Source organism: Stegodyphus dumicola, chromosome 6 (genome assembly GCF_044657685.1).
Source record: "Stegodyphus dumicola isolate Sdum_Otavi_A_Nest chromosome 6, ASM4465768v1".
Lineage (NCBI taxonomy): Eukaryota > Metazoa > Arthropoda > Arachnida > Araneae > Eresidae > Stegodyphus > Stegodyphus dumicola.
In genome coordinates, this window is record NC_140773.1 from 55,386,319 (window position 1) to 55,405,584 (window position 19,266).

General features: G+C 31.2%; 1 protein-coding gene across 7 annotated transcripts in view; it reads right to left on the reverse strand.

Annotated features, from left to right (window-relative positions):
• Nucleotides 1–4,136: 4,136 nt before the first annotated feature.
• Nucleotides 4,137–19,266, reverse strand: part of LOC118190427 (uncharacterized protein C2orf42 homolog) — a 55,290-nt gene continuing 40,160 nt past the window's right edge. For all 7 annotated transcript variants that reach the window (XM_035361130.2, XM_085818326.1, XM_035361126.1 and 4 more), the window contains 3 exons: nt 15,162–15,370; nt 4,810–4,972; nt 4,137–4,719 (listed from right to left, as the gene is read on the reverse strand). In XM_035361130.2, coding sequence (XP_035217021.1) covers nt 4,535–4,719; nt 4,810–4,972; nt 15,162–15,370 — 557 coding nt within the window. In that variant the 3' untranslated portion in view covers nt 4,137–4,534. The remainder of the gene's footprint in view (nt 4,720–4,809; nt 4,973–15,161; nt 15,371–19,266) is intronic.

Genomic DNA, 19,266 nt, shown 5'->3' on the forward strand with positions numbered 1-19,266 from the left:
AGGTAGCATACGACTTGTAAATAAATTGTAAATAAATGTACAGTAAAATATCTTGGTGCAATAGATCAAGGAACATGCATCAACAACCTTGTGATCATTTGGATACATACAAATACTCAACAAAATATTTTCTCAACAATATAACTTTCTTTTAAATTTGAAACCTTCCCAGACATTTTGGCTAATTTATATCGATTTCTTTCTCTTTAAGCACCTTTTCTAACAGAAATTTGTCTCAATACACAAAAGAATGTTCTCATTAGTTTCTGTGTGTTTTATCTCCCAACCTGTCCACAATGTACCCTATGAGGGTTTATTTGATCTGGTAAAAGTTAAATAGTCCAAAACACATCAACAGATATAAAGCAAATTGTCACTATGTCTGAAAATAACTACAGTGTCAAACAAAGGTTTAAATAAGATTCTTATTTAAAAAGAACTTTAAATATAAAGGCATATTCTTATGCTAACAAAATCAATTACAGCTTGTAGTGATGTAATGAAACAAGAGTTAAATTTAAACTAAAAATATGGATTAGTGATCAAAGAGTATACAATTTATTTTCATTTTTAGGCTGGCTCAATAACTCTATCATCATAACAAACTCAAATGTCGGCAATGGTAATCCAAGACGAATAATTACAAATTATCAGAGCTGGCAAGAACTAATGCAGGGAGCACGTGGAGGTCAGAAACACATACACTTGTCTTACATTCCAAAAATCTCGCTTTAAAAACTGTCTAAGTGATTTGCATTCTAGTGAGAAAATAGAAATCAGAAATTATAGTAAGGGCTGAACCTGTAAACAATTGGGTAAATTACATAATAATAACTGTACATATCTTTGAAGAATAATTTTGTTTTTCTTTATGTATTCAGTATCTTTCTTCCACATTTCCTTTTCATTTTAGAATTTTTGGATTTATTTAGAGATTTCTGATATTTTAAATAAACTAAATGGATTTATAATGTATAGAAAAAGCTGCTAATTTTATTTCTTTAGTAATGTAAACATTCAGAAGAAATATGAACTATATATGGTAAGCTTTGGTTAGAGAGCTGATGTGGCATAATTTTTAGAATATAGAGACACACTGAGCAATTGAGTCTAGAAATGGCAAAACTTTTAGAATTTAGAAAGGCAGCAGAATTTAAGATCCTCAGAGACTGCATCAGATGGGAAAATGCCAAATGCCAGCCCTGTGTATGATTCATTAAGACATATTAGATGAATCTTTTAAATTGCCAGTTTTCAATACATATTAGATGAATCTTTTAAATTGCCAGTTTTCAATGTCTTTATTAATAAAAGAATTCTTTTCTATAATGTCTGTTCATATGATAAGATTAAAAGCATTTTTGATATTTTCCATGTTTGTGTCTAGTGAAAAGTGGAGAAAAAGGGAAGATTAAAATGTTAAGAAAAAGATTCTAGTATCAGAAGTAAAACATTCAACTGTAATGTTTTCATTGTTCTTCCAGACATTTCCAAAAAGTAAGAAATTACATGTTAATACTATGCAGACATTTTTCATTTTGTCACATTTTTCTGGAATCTTCTACAATCGTGGGTCTATAAATCTTGCTTTCATATCTTTCTAAACTTTTCAAGCTGCAATGTCTAAAATCCTAAAAATATTTATCCCTATCAATTCTGTAACAGCATTAAGCCAGAAATATTGGGGGGGGGGAATCGGAGGGGAAAAAAGTGTAAAATTAATTTTATAGAGAAAAACAGAGCTTAATTTCTAAAATTAGATGTGCTGGAGCCCCGTGGAACACCATCAGGAAAGAGGTACCAAAAATAAATAAATAAAAATGGCTAATAAAATCACTAATGATTAAAAAATTAAATATTAATTATTAAAATAATTCAATAATTAATGCTTAAAGAAATTAAGTGGTTTAAAAATTTAAAATATGAAGAGTGAAATTAAAATTTAATAACTGATTTTTAATATAATTTTATTACTAAAAATACAATTTTCGATATCAAATTTCTACTGAAATTTTGTTCAGGTACAAAAAAGAAATGTCACAGCTTTCTTAGGCTCAGGGTAGAATTATGATTTATCCCCAAAATTAAGAAGTACCAGAGCAGCAATTTAAGCTCTGGAGAAATCTGATTTATATTTTAAGAATTCTGAATATTCTGAGACAATTACATTTTGAAAACTCTTACCATGAAAATATTAAAAATGCATTTTTAATAAATTACATAACTAGTTTGCTTTTGCTAAGAACTGTTTTGTAAATGGTGCTTTATAGCATTATACCTTGCTTATTTTCCACATATAATAAATGGCCGAAATGGAACTATACAATATCACAGCAAAAAATAAAAATGCTTTTTCTAATATCTCATAAATATAATTAAAAAATATTACCATTATTTAAATGAAATTTATCAATGTTACAATGTTCTAAAAAAACTGTCAAAAAATTCTTAGATCTCGGAATTAAAAATTTTCTATAGAAATAGATCTTAAAATCGCCAAATGTTGATAAGTCGCCAAATTTAGAACGGTTTAAAGTATTCACATCTCAAAAAGCGAAAAGTTGTTTAAGAGCTCTTCATTAGAAAAAATGAAATAATTTTGAAATGTTTATATTTTACTTCTTGCTCAGAAACTCAAGTATCCCACCATTTATATTAGGAATAGGGACAAATTATAACCCATTCAAAAGATAACCATATTTGTCAGCAAATCGCCAAAAATATTACTCCAAAATGTTAATTCACACTCAAAATGGCAGTTATAAAAAGAGATAGAAATTTCAGATGATTAAAATTAAGGACGACCTGACGATTTTGGCCACAATTAAGGACCAAAAATTGATTCCAAAAAGCTTAAGGACAGTACAACCCTGGGGGGTAAGAATGCACTTCTGACCCAGATGAATTTGCGGAATTAGGAGTCGGATGTTTCCTCTAAGTGAACAAAAGGACAATAATTAAAATGTTTTACCTAAAGGAAATTATATGATAATTTCACAGTTCACAAGTTGTGTCATTTCCTTTAAACAAACAACATTTAGGTACAGGTAGAAATCTAATATCTGTATGCTCTTTTCCTTATTTTTTAACTTACTATTTTTATATCCAGCATATAATGCACACCCATAAATTTCAATCTTATCTTTTATATTAAAAGTGCACATTATACGCTGGAATATACGATATTTGTTTCGAAGCAGAATACTGACTTTTGGATTTTGCAGTTAATTAGTTTATTCTTTATACATGGCACTTTAGCCTAATTATTTTGCTTAAGGAATGATAACTTTGTGAAGAATTTTTTAAGGTTACTCATCTTTAGCAACTAACTTATCCTGCTACTTGGAATCAAACCTAGAATGAAACTAACTTTGTTGTACATCTTTCAACAATGAATTATGAACTTTCAATTTTTGTAGTAAAAGTTTCCAAGATATTTTTTAATGTTTCCTCTCTGTTCAAAAATCTCTCTTGATACAGTATTTAAAGGAGTGAACTAATAGATTTATTCAGATTACTTCATAGGTCTGAATATATTATACTCTTAGTCTTTTAACTGTTACATTAAAAGAAAACACAACTACTTCATTTTACATCAAAGTATTACATTTACATCACATAACTATATTTCTTGTAAAACATCTTCAACATATGCTCATAGTATGCTCATAGGCAGCTGCCTTAAAAAATTACAAAGTTATCAGAATAGTTGAGTAATTTCCTTCTAAACAGGAAAGATTACTTATTCATTTCTTGAAATGCAGTTGGGTTTTTCATTTGAATGTAAGTCAACAGAAGTTTAGATTTGCTAATTACTGATGTTCAAGTTAATGTGGAGTGCCCATATAGCCTACATAAATCAGTGACCACTGTTAGATTAAATATTTTATTTTACCATTAAGGGTATTTAAATTTCATGATGACTGTAGTAAAAGTATTATTATTATTTTTTTAATTGAAGAATAGAAGCATGAAGTTTCTAAATGAATTATGTGATCAAAATTATACACACGATCCAATTTTCCTGATACAATGTGAAATATAATCAGTTTTTACTGTCCACAATATATAAATTGAGTTTTGAAATGCAAGTTTTCATCATGAAAATTTTTATACTTCAATCAAAAATACAAACCTCGTCTCATTGTATTTAATGGCCAGGAATACGTATGTACATTTTCCACATAAAAACTGATTTCATTATTTCACTTAAGTATGACTTAATTAATAAAAGCCTTTTAATCTACTAATTATATAGCTTCTGTATATTTTATCATATTTTGCAAAACAATAAACTATTACCACCATTTAAATGTTAAACTTGCCCTATAATTAAGGAAGACAATTCAATAAAATATGTATAGTTTTTAATAATTAATAAATTTTATATAAAATAAAAAAAAACAAAGCTAACATGCATATATTACATAGGGTTTTGTTTCATATATTATGCTCAAATGACAATTAGCATAAGTTTAAAAATAGTTTTTTTATAATTGTATATAAGAAGAAAATAGTTAAAATTTACTGAAATTTAAATGCAAGTACTTTTAGGCTGTGATTGCACGTGTGTACTAAATGGATTTCCTATAATGCCATTTCTCTGATGTCCATATTCAAACTTTATTCTTAATTCTCCCACATGAGTTTTAGGTAGAACATCTGGTATCCATTCAACTATAAATGGAGTTGGCAATTTCTGATCCAAAGTCATATTTCCTAAGAAAAGTAAACAAAAGATTTTTAAGAAGAAAAATACAATTAAGAGACTTGAATGTATAAAAGTATGTGAAACATAAATATACATACCCACTTTTAAAAATGTTTTCAACTCAAATGGTTTAATTAGTAAGTTATTTTTTTTTCTAAAGTTTTCTGTCACATCATCTTTTTCATTCTGAAGTGGTGGTTCGCATGGTGAAAATGTACCATCTCTATTTTCTATAAAGCTTCTAGTGATTTCCAGAGGCATCTGCAAAAGTTAATTGAATTCTGAATTTTTAAACATTAACAATTCCTAAATAATAATATTAATATAAAACTATATACAACATGATTCACACTTCTTTATTCGAAGCTTTCTATTAGAAGAATAAATGGGCAAAAACATCATTAACCTTCCAACCCACATGTTGAGTAAAATTCACCCATTAACTTATTATTTTCAATCTAATTAACAGAGAGTTCTATAAGATAAGACAAATTTTCTCATTATCCACAAGTTATCAGACTGTTATTGTGTTTTTTCTTCTTTAGGTATTGTTTTAGTTTGTGAAATAATGTTATGTTTATATTTTTATCCAACATACTGAATTATATAAGAATTTTCATCATGTTGCATATTTATTTTGAACAGCTTTGGTATTTTTGTGAAAATTTTAACACTAAATTTAATTTTAGGATTTCAAAACAAAAAGAACTGGTAAATCTTTTCACAGAAATTGGGATTTTCAATTAGATAACATATACGATCAAAATTAAGTTTTTAAGATTTTCCAAAAATGAAGCACTGGGTGATTGTGATTGAGTTGACAAAGGTAATTTAACTTATTATATTGGGTTGTTCGGAAAGTAATTTCGTTTTTTCCCGTCGGAGGACTTAATTATATTTTTTCGAAACCAACTTCACTCTTAAGCCGCATAACCATTATATGTCTTGAGAGCTGATATTACAAGGCTTGTGTGTGAAAAAGTTCTATTAATTCTACGCAGTAGTTTTTCGTTGGTGCCCTTTTAAATATGGAGAGCAATAAGCAGCATTTTTGTCATATTTTACTTTTTTACTTCAGAAAAGGTAAAAATGCTGTCCAAGCGAGAAAAAAATTGACATATGTGTATGGAAAAGGCGTGTTAACAGTACGCCAGTGCCAGAACTGGTTTGCAAAGTTTTGATCCGGCAATTTTGATGTCGAAGATGCGCCACGGTCTAGAAGGCCGGTCAAAGCTCACAAAGATGCGAAAGGCATTAGTTGATGCAAATCGGCTAATAACCACACGAGAGATTGGTAAGAGGTTACATTTGTCGAATTAAGACTGTTTATGGCCACTTGAAAGGCCTAGGCTTAACCTCGAAGCTCGATGTGTGGGTGCCCTATGTTATTACGAAGCGAAATTTGTGTCGTCACGTTGACATGTGTGATTCGCTCCTCAAACGTCAGGAAAATGATCCATTTTTGAAGCGGATTATTACTGGGGACGAAAAATGGGTCTTATACAACAACAACTGATGTTAATGCAACTAGTAATGCACCATATTCAAGATTACAGAAATCAAAGAACTGCATACCTTTGTATTTTTTTGATTTCTATAGTTATTATCTGCCTTGTGGAGTCCAAAAATAATCAAGAAAGAAGTCTGTAATGTGATAAAATCTGACAAAATTCCAGTGGAATGGAAAGAAGAACAGTTTTACAAACAAAAAATATGTATGTAGGTCATGCAAAATACTCACATGTCTGCAATGTTTTATATCATTACTACAAAAGAAAAATCTAATAGAATAATTTTAAATAAATATTTTACTTAAAGGATATGAGAATTTCAGAAACCTAAGAAATATCTGTAATTGCATACATGCATTAAATTGTGTCAAATTCTTCCTTTTTTGTCACACAGTTTGGTGAGTAAGTATGACTGCCAAATAATGAGAGTTCGACCCAGGCGAATGGGCTGGCTGCGTAGTTGGTTTCCCTGTGTTTCGTGTGAATATGAGCCAGTTTCCTTTAGAAAATCCTCCATGAAGGCTCTCATCCATTTAGGCAGATAGTTCTTGTGTACTTTACCATATTTAAATAATCTATCCTAACAGCTTCCCTTACCCCACCCTAAATTTTGAAATTAGAGGGGGGAATTCAAAAGTTGCTGCTAGCTATAAGAAGTACTTAAATTTATATAAGATGATGATAACATAATAATAATATTATATATAAAATAAAAACGTGATTACTCTTACCTGTACTTGGTTTGAGAATACTTCGCTTATCAAGCAGTACACAGGTAACTGAAAATTTTTAAACTAGGACAGACATTATTTTCTAAGAAACAATTATTTGTTAGCTATCTAAGTCTGAATAATTTGTGACAAAAATGACCATTTATTTATTGCAGAATACCTTTTGAAAGAAAAGAAATTCAAGCTGAAGCAAAAGCATTATCAAGCTATGATTTTTAAGTGGGCTAGATTAGACAAACACTTTAAACATCTACAATTAGCATATAGAAGGAACTTAACATTAAATCCATAGGATACATAGAGTTATTCATGAAGAACAGTATACCAAAATTACTTAATGATGGTAGACACCACATTATTACTAAAATCATAACTGGTGATGAAATGTAAATACCATTTCTGACATTCCAAAACACCAAGAAAGTAAAATATAGATCTTTGAAGATGACCCCAAATTGACAATGAGCAGTTTGAAAGGTAATGCATGTCGTTTACTTCAGAAAAACAGGACTGATCAAAACCACCAATTAGAGAAACAGGAGACAATTATAGCTAACTAGTACACAATTAAGTGTCTTTCAGAAATTGAGAAACAAATGTTAGATGACTCATGCTTCACCATAATAATGCATCTTCTCATTCAGCAAGATTGGCAATCAAATTTTTTGAACAAAAATACATAAAGTGATAAAACCATGTTCTGATGTTACTATATATAATATTCAGCTCTTTTTTAATCAAAAGCAAAAGTTACACGGCTGTCATTTTCATTCTGAAAATAAGATTGATGAAGCCATAAAATGGCATTTGTCATCAATTTCAAGAAATGGAAAGTTTGAAGGATTTGATCTTTGGAAAGTCTGCCTACAAAAATGCATTGTGTTGTGGGAACTACTGAAAAGATTTGGTAAGTTGTAAAATTAACTGTATCTCAAAGATTTTACAATGAACCCCATATAATGTTCAGGGAGTTTGTATATTTAACTGAATATGACAAAACCCACAACAGCTATCTACCTAACAGAAGCACTGTCTTCATGGAAGTAAACTTGGTGATTTGCAGTGAGAATAAAAAGTTTCACTCTTGCATTAAAAAACTGCTCTTCATAATGCAGCAGCTCCACACACCAGAACTGATAAAAATTTGGAATATCATAGAAAATTGACATTCGAGTTATTCTATTAACTGTCTACAATATCAGCGAACCTATTTTCATGACATGAATGGCAAATTTTTATTGGAATAAATGTATGACAGGTTTCTTAAAGAGTTGCTTAAGAGGGCATTCAAGATTTCAAAGATGACTGCACTTTTTTAAAGGAAAAACATGCATGTTTTTGAAATGCAGCTAAACCCCATTATAACAAATATGGCTTATGATGAATGAAGCTTTTGGTCCTGTCCTTTTTCCCATGCATTTAAATATAACCAACTGCATGGATATCTTTGATTAAACTTTTTTGTGTTTCTCATATTTTTTCCAGAATTTCTGCAAGATTAAATGAAAAAATTATGAACTTTTAAAATGATCCAAGTTTCAGAATGTTAGGATCCACATTTCATCCATAATGGAAGATACTTTTATATTAATTTTCTTTTATCGTCACTCGCACTTTTCTTTTCTCTATACTAATATTCTGTAAGACAGGTAGTGAACCTAACTCTAGGAAAATGAAGACACAATAAACATTTCTCAGGACACCGTGTTGGTGACCACTAAACCGAGAATGTAAATGGCTTCTCTGATCCCATTCAAATTCTTTGACTCTGACAAGACTCTCTTTGACACAGACAAAGCTCTGTCATATTTTTTAAGTCTTTTTTTTAAATCTTTCAAGACAAGAGCTCTGTTCAAGTCAAATTTTGAAATTTTTGCTATTCAGGGAAAGAGGAATTAGTGAAAAATATGAGCTTTAGGCATATACAGTTGATTTGTCTTTTAGGGAATGAAATTTTGATCCTTATTGGCTTGTTATGTTTGAGTATGAATACTCTGCAAGTTATGCCCTTTAAATAAATGTTTTGCATTTGTGATGTATCTGGCAGCGGTGAGCCAATCAGCTGCCTGGCAGAGCCCAGCAAGTGAGAGAGAAGAGAGTTGCATGTTAGCCTCAGAGGAGGCAGGTGATAGATTAATTATGTTGTAGGAGCGAGGTAGTGCTCCGAGTTTGCCTTTATTCTTTAAATGTTATTTTTTTTTCATTATTCTTTGAAAGTTAATTTTTAATAAATGTTAGTGTCGTTTTCCTTATGGTGCCTTATCAATCCGTAAGGTCATTACAGCACGCTCTCTTTCGAGAACCAGAGCTAACGAAGCCGACTGGATTTTGGAGAAAAGGTGAGAAATTTTTGTTGTAACTTTAAGGAAAATTTCTTCTAAATATGTTTAAAGGAGTAATTAAAAGTGATTTGATTTCAGTGTTGAAGGAACTAGGTGAAGAAGCCGATTCTAGTTTAAAAGTTGTAGAATTAAAATATAAGCTTTTAAGTTCTAAAGAATATTTGAAAGATAAAGATTTTGTTATTGAATTTCTTAATACTACGGTTGAAGAAAGGAAAAAGTCAGAAGAAATTGTGAAATTGCGTTTAATGCAAATTGAAAGTAGCAACGAATCTAGTAATAACGTAGAAAATACACTTTCATTAGATAAGCTTTTGAAAGCTGTACAGGCATTATCGATTTCTGTACCTAAAAAGGGTGAAGCATGGAACTTATTTTTTGATTCCATAGAAAGGGCTTTTAAGCATAAGAACGTACCAAATGAGTTTAAGTCTGAAATTTTACTTAAACTGATAGGTGATAAATCTTCTAATATTCTAGTATATATTAAAGATGATGATTTGAAAGATTATGAAAAAATTAAATCTTTAATTCTTAAGGAATATGAACCATCGCCAATTATATGTTTAGAAAATTTTCGCCAAGCTCAAAGGTTGACGGGGGAAACTCATTTGCAGTTCGCCTCTCGTTTAAGATCATGTTGGATCCATTATTGTAAAAGTAGAAACGTCAATGATTTTGAGTCTTTAATTAACTTAATAATTTCCGACAAACTTTTTCAAACATTGGATAGTGATTTAGCGTGCCATGTTGCAGTTCGACAAGGTGAAAGTTGGCTACGTCCAGAAGAACTAGCGAAGGAATGCGACACTTACTTCATCGCGAAAGGTAAATCTTTTGATGACATAAGAGGTGAAAAACGCGCTAATTTTCGTGATTTATACAACAAAAACTCTAAATATATTCCACCAGCGCTAAGAAAAGATTTAGTGGTAAATGAACAGAAACATTTGTGTAAACCGCGAGAATGTTATGTGTGTAGTAGCAGTTTACATTTGGCTAAGGATTGCCCGAACAGGCGAAATAAATTTGAGAGGTCCAATAAACAGAACGATAATTTCCCGGTCAAACCGAAAGTTAACACTTCAACTAAACCGAAGGACAATGCGGTTGTTACAAATGTAAATTCTAAACATTTACAAAAACCCGAGTGTTCCGACGGAAAACTTAATTTTTATTCCTTGGAAAAGATTCCTATTTACATTGCAGGGAAGCAAGTAGAAGCTATAAAAGATTCAGGTACGGAAATACCAATTTTGAATACTACATTAATTCCTGATTTAAAAATAGAAAGTAAGGGTAAAATCATTTTAAGTTCCGCATTTGGCGACATCATAGAGGCAACGTTAGCAACTATTCCCATTTATTACAAAAAACCAAACAGTTGTCTATATTCGCGCGTAGAAGCTCTTTTCGCGTTGACAGATAAGCTAAATGTCCAATGTTTAATTACACCAGATGTATGGGATCGCATATTTGAAGACGAGAATGAATCAACAGTCTTCCCCGAGACGAAACCGGAAACTCATAAACAAAAACAACTTGAGGTTGGCGCCGTTGAACTGTCAAATGTAAATCTTTTTTATAGCTCAGTTGCGAATCAGAATGATGAAAGACTAAACAGTTATTCGGAATCGAATAAATTTAAGGTCGATCAGGGAAACTGCCAAACGTTAATAAATTCTTTTAAGGACGCAGAAGTAGGGAAGAATAATTTCTTTTTACAGGACGAATTATTATGTAAAGAAAAAATTTGTGGGGAAAACATACAACAGTTAGTTTTGCCCGAGAATTATCGAAATAAAGTCCTTCAATTAGCTCATGATTCCATATTCGGAAATCATTTAGGTATGAGGAAAACTAAAGAAAGAATTAAGCTTTCATTTTATTGGCCGAACATATCCAAAGATGTAGAAAATTATTGTAGAACATGCGAAAGATGTCAATTAAAAAGCCCAGAAAGACAATCGGATAAAATTCCGATTACTCCTATTGCTCGCGCGCCATATCCCTTTCATACAGTAAATATAGATATTATTGGTGAAATTTCACCTCCTTCAGGAAGGAAACATAAATATTGTTTGTGTTTGATAGATAATCATTCAAAATGGCCAGAAGTCATACCTTTAAAAAGTCTTTCTGCTAAAGCTACTTGTGAGGCTCTTTTAGATATTTTTATGAGAACCGGTATTCCAGAAATAATTTGTAGCGATCAAGGCACTAATTTTACCTCACAATTAACTCAAGAATTCGAAAAAAGGTTAGGAACTCATCCTCGTTTTTCGACACCTGGTTATCCAGCATCAAACGGCTCAGTGGAAAAACGGAATTGGGTATTTAAACAAATGTTACATCATGTAATTCGCACAGATCCTGTTAATTGGGACAAGCACATACCTTATTTACTTTTTGCGTATCGTGAAGTTCCAAATTGCACTACCGGTGTCTCTCCATTTATGCTTATGTACGGTCGTGAAGCTAGAGGTCCCTTAGCTGTGTTAAAATCATCATGGTCCGGTGAAATACCATTACCTCTTAATCTGAGTAATTCAGCAGTTGATTATCTACAAGAATTAAAGATAAATTTAGAGAAAGCATCTGAGCTCGCTTCTTTATCTGCCGCGGAAAAACAAGAAGCTTATGCATATTATTTTAACCGTCGCAAAAGTTTGAAAGAATTTAAAAATGGTGATCTAGTATATTTACTTATACCAGACTCTAGCAACAAGCTATATGCTAGGTGGACAGGTCCAGGTGAAATTGTTGAAAGAGTAAATCCTCATTCTTACAAAGTTAAATTACCCGATGGGAGTGTGAGGCAAGTTCATGTGAACAAAATAAGAAAATTTTATGTTCGAGCACAAACTGTGGGAGTGATATTTGAAGATGATTCTGAGTTTGGGGAAATTCATACCACTCCAAATAAAGGAGATTGCGCAGTAACTAGAAGGAACATCGAGGTGGATATTAGTCATTTAGAGGATAGCAAACAAAAGGAATTACACGAGCTCTTACTCAAGCACATCGCGTTATTTTCTGGGGAGATCCAAATAGCCAGAGTTGGTGAACATAGAATTCGGTTGTTACCTGGAGCTGAAAGAAAAAAGCCATACATCTATAAGATTCCAGAATCTTTGAAACCTGAAGTAGATAAACAGATCGAGGAATTGGAGAGCTTGGGTCTTATTGAGCCAAGTGAAGCTGAAATAGATATCCCAGTCGTATGTGTTGCCAAGAAAGACGGAAGTATGCATTTATGTATTGATTTCAGGTTGTTGAATCAAGTAACCAAGCCTGTTGATTTTCCAATGGAGAATGTGACTGATCTAATTAATAAAATTGGACACGCGAATGTTATCACCTGTTTAGATGTTTTGAAAGGTTACTGGGAAATACCTTTGGAAGAAGAAAGTCGTGATTTAACATCATTCAAGACACATCGTTCCCAGTATCGTTGGAAAATGATGCCTTTTGGATTAAAAAATGCAGCTTCTACTTTTCAGTGAGTGATGAATGATGCCTTAAGAAAACATAGTGATTTTTGCAAAGCATATATTGATGATATTGCTATCTTTTCACCAGATTGGAATTCGCATCTCAAACATTTAGATGCCGTGCTAACTACATTAAGTGATCTCAGGTTTACGGTGAACATGAAGAAATGTGTTTTTGCATGTTCTGAGATAAAGTATTTAGGACATATAATAGGAGCTGGAAGACATCAACCTGATCCTGAAAAATTACAAGCTATTGAAATTATAAAAAGTCCTAAAACAAAGACTGCTCTAAAGAGTGCATTAGGCTTATTCAACTATTATCGTGATTACATAAAGAATTATGCAGAAATAGCTCGCCCATTGACGGAGCTTACGAAAAAGAAAATTCCTGAGATAATTCCATGGACTGATGTTGAGGAATCAGCATTTAAAGAACTGAAACGTCGACTATGTGAAGCATCAAAACTGTATACTCCAGAACCAGAAAAACCTTACACCATACAGTGTGATGCTAGTTCATATGGTGTTGGTGCTTGCTTATCACAACGAGACAGCAAAGGCAGTTTGCATCCTATCAGCTTTGCCAGTCAAAAACATTCGAAAACTCAGCAGAACTGGTCAACTATTGAACGCAAGGCTTATGCCGTTGTGTGGTCATTAAAAAAGTTCGAGTGTTGGGTATTTGGATCGAATATCGAGCTGATCACAGACCATAATCCATTATTATATTTGTATAAGTCGGCACCGCATTCAGCCAAATTACAGAGGTGGTCAATGGCACTTCAGCGCTATAATATTCATATTTCTCATTGCCCTGGTGCACAATTAAAAAATGCAGATGGTCTTTCAAGACTAGTGGGTGAATGAAATATGTGTGAACTAAGTATGAACTAATATGTTTTAAAACTTTGCATTAGTTACTTTCTTTTGTTCCGGAATTGTACGAGAGCTACTTTCCATCTGTTTTGAAAATCAAATTACTGGTTTCCATTTAATATTGCATTATAATAGTGTGTTTTGAAATAGTATTGCATATATGTTTTATTACAGAACTCCGGTATTGTATCAAGCCATCTGTTCATCTGTTGTGAGATGAATGTTTATTGCATTTATTTCAAAGTATGTTATTACATCATGTATACATGTTCATATATTTTGAATTAATTTGGTATGTGGAGTATACAATTTAAGTTTGTATTTGCTGGTTCAGTTTTCAGATTCTGCTTCGCTTTGGCGTAGCACAATCTTACCGGGGGGGGGGTGTCATGTATCTGGCAGCGGTGAGCCAATCAGCTGCCTGGCAGAGCCCAGCAAGTGAGAGAGAAGAGAGTTGCATGTTAGCCTCAGAGGAGGCAGGTGATAGATTAATTATGTTGTAGGAGCGAGGTAGTGCTCCGAGTTTGCCTTTATTCTTTAAATGTTATTTTTTTTTTTTTTTCATTATTCTTTGAAAGTTAATTTTTAATAAATGTTGGTGTCGTTTTCCTTATGGTGCCTTATCAATCCGTAAGGTCATTACAGCATTCTTAAAATCTTTTGCGAAATTTAGGATATTCTTTACAAAGGTTATTGAACCTTAGTCTGGATAAATACCATGGATAAAATTTTCCTGCAATCTGCATCATGCCAGAAAATTAGATTATTTTTAGACTCAAGTTAAATAAAAGCTAAATTTGTCACTACTCTTTGTTATTCATTTTTAGTGCTTTTATATTATTATGGAGAAAATGTCACAGTAATTATAGCATAATTCCATGGAAGAATCAGAATTACAATATTTATGCTAAATAATTTATCATGTAATTATTAATGTATAGTGAACTTAGAAAAGAATAACTGATAAATTTAATAACTGCATATAATAATAATTATAATTAAAATTGAATATCTCTTTTTTTAAAATTAGGTTTATTATTTACTTTGTTTGTAGATTAAACAATGTTAAATAGTTCTCTTTGTGATTCAACAATCAGTTTTTATGAAATAATCCATTTTTCTTGTCAGACCAGATATAGCAAACCGCCAGTTATAGCGAGCCAAACTTCCAATCCCTTAAAATTCATTACAGCAGGATTTAAACATACATGTATTTCAATTATAATTAACTTTGCATCTCTAAAAAGAAGAAATAGCAAGCAATACATATATTCTTTCCTAAATATTAGATATACAGACAGAAACAGATAGTAGCCAAACTGATTTTAACAATAATTTTACAATCTGTTTATGCAGAATAAATGCAGTGACAAAGCTTTTATAAATAATTATACATGACATGCATTTTGAAACATAAACTTCTTCAGAAGAATGAATATTTAAATCAAAAAATGAAAATTTAAGTATTTTTGAAAAATATATATTATACATACTATTGGGGTGTCAAATATTTGCTTTACATGAAGAATGTTAGTTATGTGCCAAGTGTACTTCGAAAATATTCCTAATGGCAAACTATCTTTTCTGCTGAAAGCTACAACAGTGTTAGGAAGGCGTTTTTTCTTTGAACCAGCTGATATCCTCTGTTGTAAAATATCAAAAAATTTTTGAGGAACGTGAAATACTAAAGGCTCTGGAGAACCTAAAAGATAAATAGGAAGGGAAAAAAAATTAAGAGTACTCAAATAGAATGCCACATATATTTTGCTTATATTAACACAGTTTTCCACCTGGCTCTATGAGCTTACATATTGATAACAGCATTAAAACATAAACATTATTCAATAAAACAAATTTTTACATATCAATAAATAAAATAAAATAAAACACTTAGTAATTCAAATACAGAATGCAAATGGATAATTTTAAAAAAATGGATTTTAATACGATTTTTGATGATCACAAAAGTATTCATTTTTCTTTCAACTAATATATATACATATAATACAGATAAATGTAAGAAAAATAGAGAATATATAAAAGGTTAAATTAGCAATGTAAATTTCCCTTCTCTATTCTAAAAATAGTAGCCTCTCTTTGCACTGTGTCATTTCGAAAAAAATCTGTCATATGATTACGTAATTTTGATGATGTAAATTGGGCTAAAACTCAAGCAGTGACTACCGATTTATTACTCTGGGAAACTTATCAATTTCAACCAAATCAATATCAAAATTTTAGAAGTGTGAGGTCTCGACCTTCTCAATTTCCATACAGGTCTTTTAGTTATCAACAAGCACTGTACCGGCCTTTTCAATATCAGTATAGGCTGCTTAGTTATCAACTAAATCCGGCTTTAAATTATTATAATACAGTGCCTAAAAGTGAAGAAAAGAAATGATCTTATTTTAAAGTTAATGTCCGAATAGGACAACAAACTGTTCCAGCCATTATCGACACAGGTTCTCACGTAAACATTTTAGCTTATAATATTTTTAAGAGTATTGATAAAAATTTTCAAGAAATCAAAGATAAATACAATAATAAGTTATTTTTTCTATCTAGTCAGATTCATGTAGAAAAAATTATTAAAATATGTAAAATAGGTAAACTCACTAATGATATAATATTTTATGTGGTAACTTCTAATTTGAACTATTTATTACTATCTTCACCTTGTGTTTCATTGTTCAAATTACAATTGAATTTTCATAATTATCAAGTTTATCAGTTTGGAAAACAGGTAAGTAAAAATATTAAATTAGATAATTTATTTCAAAATAATTTTGTATGTAAAAATATAAATACTAAATAACATGGTAAATATTTTGAAAATAGTGAAAATTTTTTATGTAAAAGCGATATTGGTACTAAAAATTCTGGTAATTACTTTGAAAATAGTGAAAATTCTGATGGTAAATTACAAAAATTATTGAATAGTTGTAATTATATATTTGCTAAAAGTAAATATGATGTTGGTTCTATAAAGATTGAACCCCTCCAGAGTTGTATTAACTTCTGAATTACCAATAGCCTACAGACCATATAGAGCATCTCCTAAGCATAATAGTGAAATTAAAAAACAAATAGATGAGTTGTTAAATGCTAGAATCATTAACCCCTTAACTGCCGTGGGCATATATATACGCCTTGCTCAGCAGATGTGTTAACTGCCATGAGCGTATACATACGCTCTTCCAAAATACTATCATTTGCTTTGCACTGCTACCCGTAAAATTATTCGCAACGCTTTGGAATGCTACATCACAATGACCTTGACAAAGTATGCGAAGGAGGATACTATTTCAGAGAAATATGAGGAGAAATTGGAGATAGGGTTGTGTCTAAAGCGGTGAAAGTAATGATTGTGTGGTATTGGCTGGTTTTGTTTGAGTAAAATGTATTTTTTTCATTCTGTGTCCTCCATTTTCATTTACTTTTTGTAATAGATTCCAAGAATAAAAAAAGATGTAATGGATGTTTCAAACCCATTTATCTTTTTTGCATTATTTTTTTATGAACTGCTCGTGCTTCATATTGTTACTGAAACTAACCATTTTGTAGACAAGCATATGAACAAACACCTTGCAAATGAAAAATCAAGAACAAAATCGTGGCATTCAACCAGTTCAGAAGAAATGTATGTTTTTATTTTCACAAGGTATAACACTGAAACCTGATATTACACTTTACTGGTCTAAAAATGAATTGATCGAAACTCCATTTTAGGGATCTTTTTTATTATAAAAACACAATTTTTATTATACTTTTACTCAAAACATTAAATTTTGTGCATTCATTTTATTTCTTTTATTCTTTAATTTGTGAAAATAAACAGTTTTTAGAAAGTAAAACTTGCACTTATTTCCCCCCCCCCCAATACATAGAATAACTATGCGCACCTGTGTGAAAAACCATGGCACTGCGAAATAAATCTTGTATGCTTTCCGTGGCAGTTAAGGGGTTAAACCATCTTATAGTCCTTATGCTGCTCACCGTCCAAAAAATAAATACACCAAAAAAGTAGATAGACATCGCGAGAAAATTGTTCCCAGTGTCACTGCCGCTGGATGGCTTAGAAAATTCAAGCAGTGACTTTTAACGATTTTGTGTCTATTACTTACGATAAATTTAACAATACTGACTTGTATTTTTGTAACAAATTAAAATTTGGTTCTACTTTGAAACTAAATGATTCCACAATGGTTGAGGCACTTAACAAAGGATTACCGGAAGCTCAGAGGATGCTGCTTTAGTTTAGTTACTTAAAAATATAAAACACCCTACAGGTCGTCTATTTAGATGGTCTTTAAAATTATCATTTTGATATAAAGTATAACAAAGGATCCACTAATGTTGAAGCTGACATGCTATCTAGAAATCCTATTTGCCAGCACTTAAGGTTGCAAGTTAATTTATTATCATTAGTAGAAATAAAAAAATGTCAAAATCTAAACAATGTTTGTAATCCTAAATATATGAAAATGAATATGTTTTAACTATTAAGAAACAAGGACTATATAAAATTGTAATACCCATGTCCCTTCGTACTAAGTTTCTTGAAAAAGCACACCTAGAATTTGGTCATATTGGCGTGTCTTCAATGCTAAATTTATTATCACCTCAATATTATTGGCCAGGAATTGTTCAAGATGTTAGAAATTATTGTAAGCATTGTGAAGCATGTCAGTTTAATAAGAAAAATAAACAAAAGAAATTTGGTTTAACGCAAAATTTACCATCAGTTAGTGAACCTTTTCAAATATTATCTATTGATACTGTTGGTGGTTTAAATTATTATAATTCTACTAAAAGGTATATTCACATAATTATTGATCATGCAACAAGATATATTTGGACTTTTGCTTCTAAAAGTATAACTACTGATACTTATATAGAAGGCCCAACACAAGGAAAAAAGGTTTCAATAGTCCGCACGACAGCACGGTACCACAATAACTTAAAACGTGGTTTCCTTTAGTTCTCACGTTTCGTAAAAGCCAAATAAGCAATCATTGAATGCAATTACCAAATATATTTTTATTAAGGAAAATTAACAAACGGCAAGCTATTTTGAACATGATATGTAACTTTCAATAATGAATAAATGAATAAACGGCAAGCAATCAAACATAATACAAAATAAAGCAGAAACAACAAAAAACACAGATTTAAGGAAAACGTTGCCTAGCATGAAATTAAGACTTTAATCACTTTCAAAACCATAAACATCCTTTTCACTATCATCATCATCGAAAACGAGAATATCGTCATCACTACTGTTTCCGTCATCGCTAGTATCACCTTCTTCGAATAATGCGTCGTCTTCTGTTCCGTCAAGAGCATTATTGATTACGCACTTCTTAAAGGACTTAACAATTACTTCAGCCTTTATGTCCTCCCAAGATCTTTTTACCCACTCGCACACTTGTGAAATAGAGGGCCACTTCATTCTACCAGAGGGTGTGATGTGGCTCACCTATCCACTTGCTCCATCGTTCTCGCACTTTTTCCTTAAATGGCTTATTCACCGATACATCTAAAGGCTGCAGTTGGCTAGTCAGTCCACCAGGAATGATAGCTATTTGGGTTATTAAT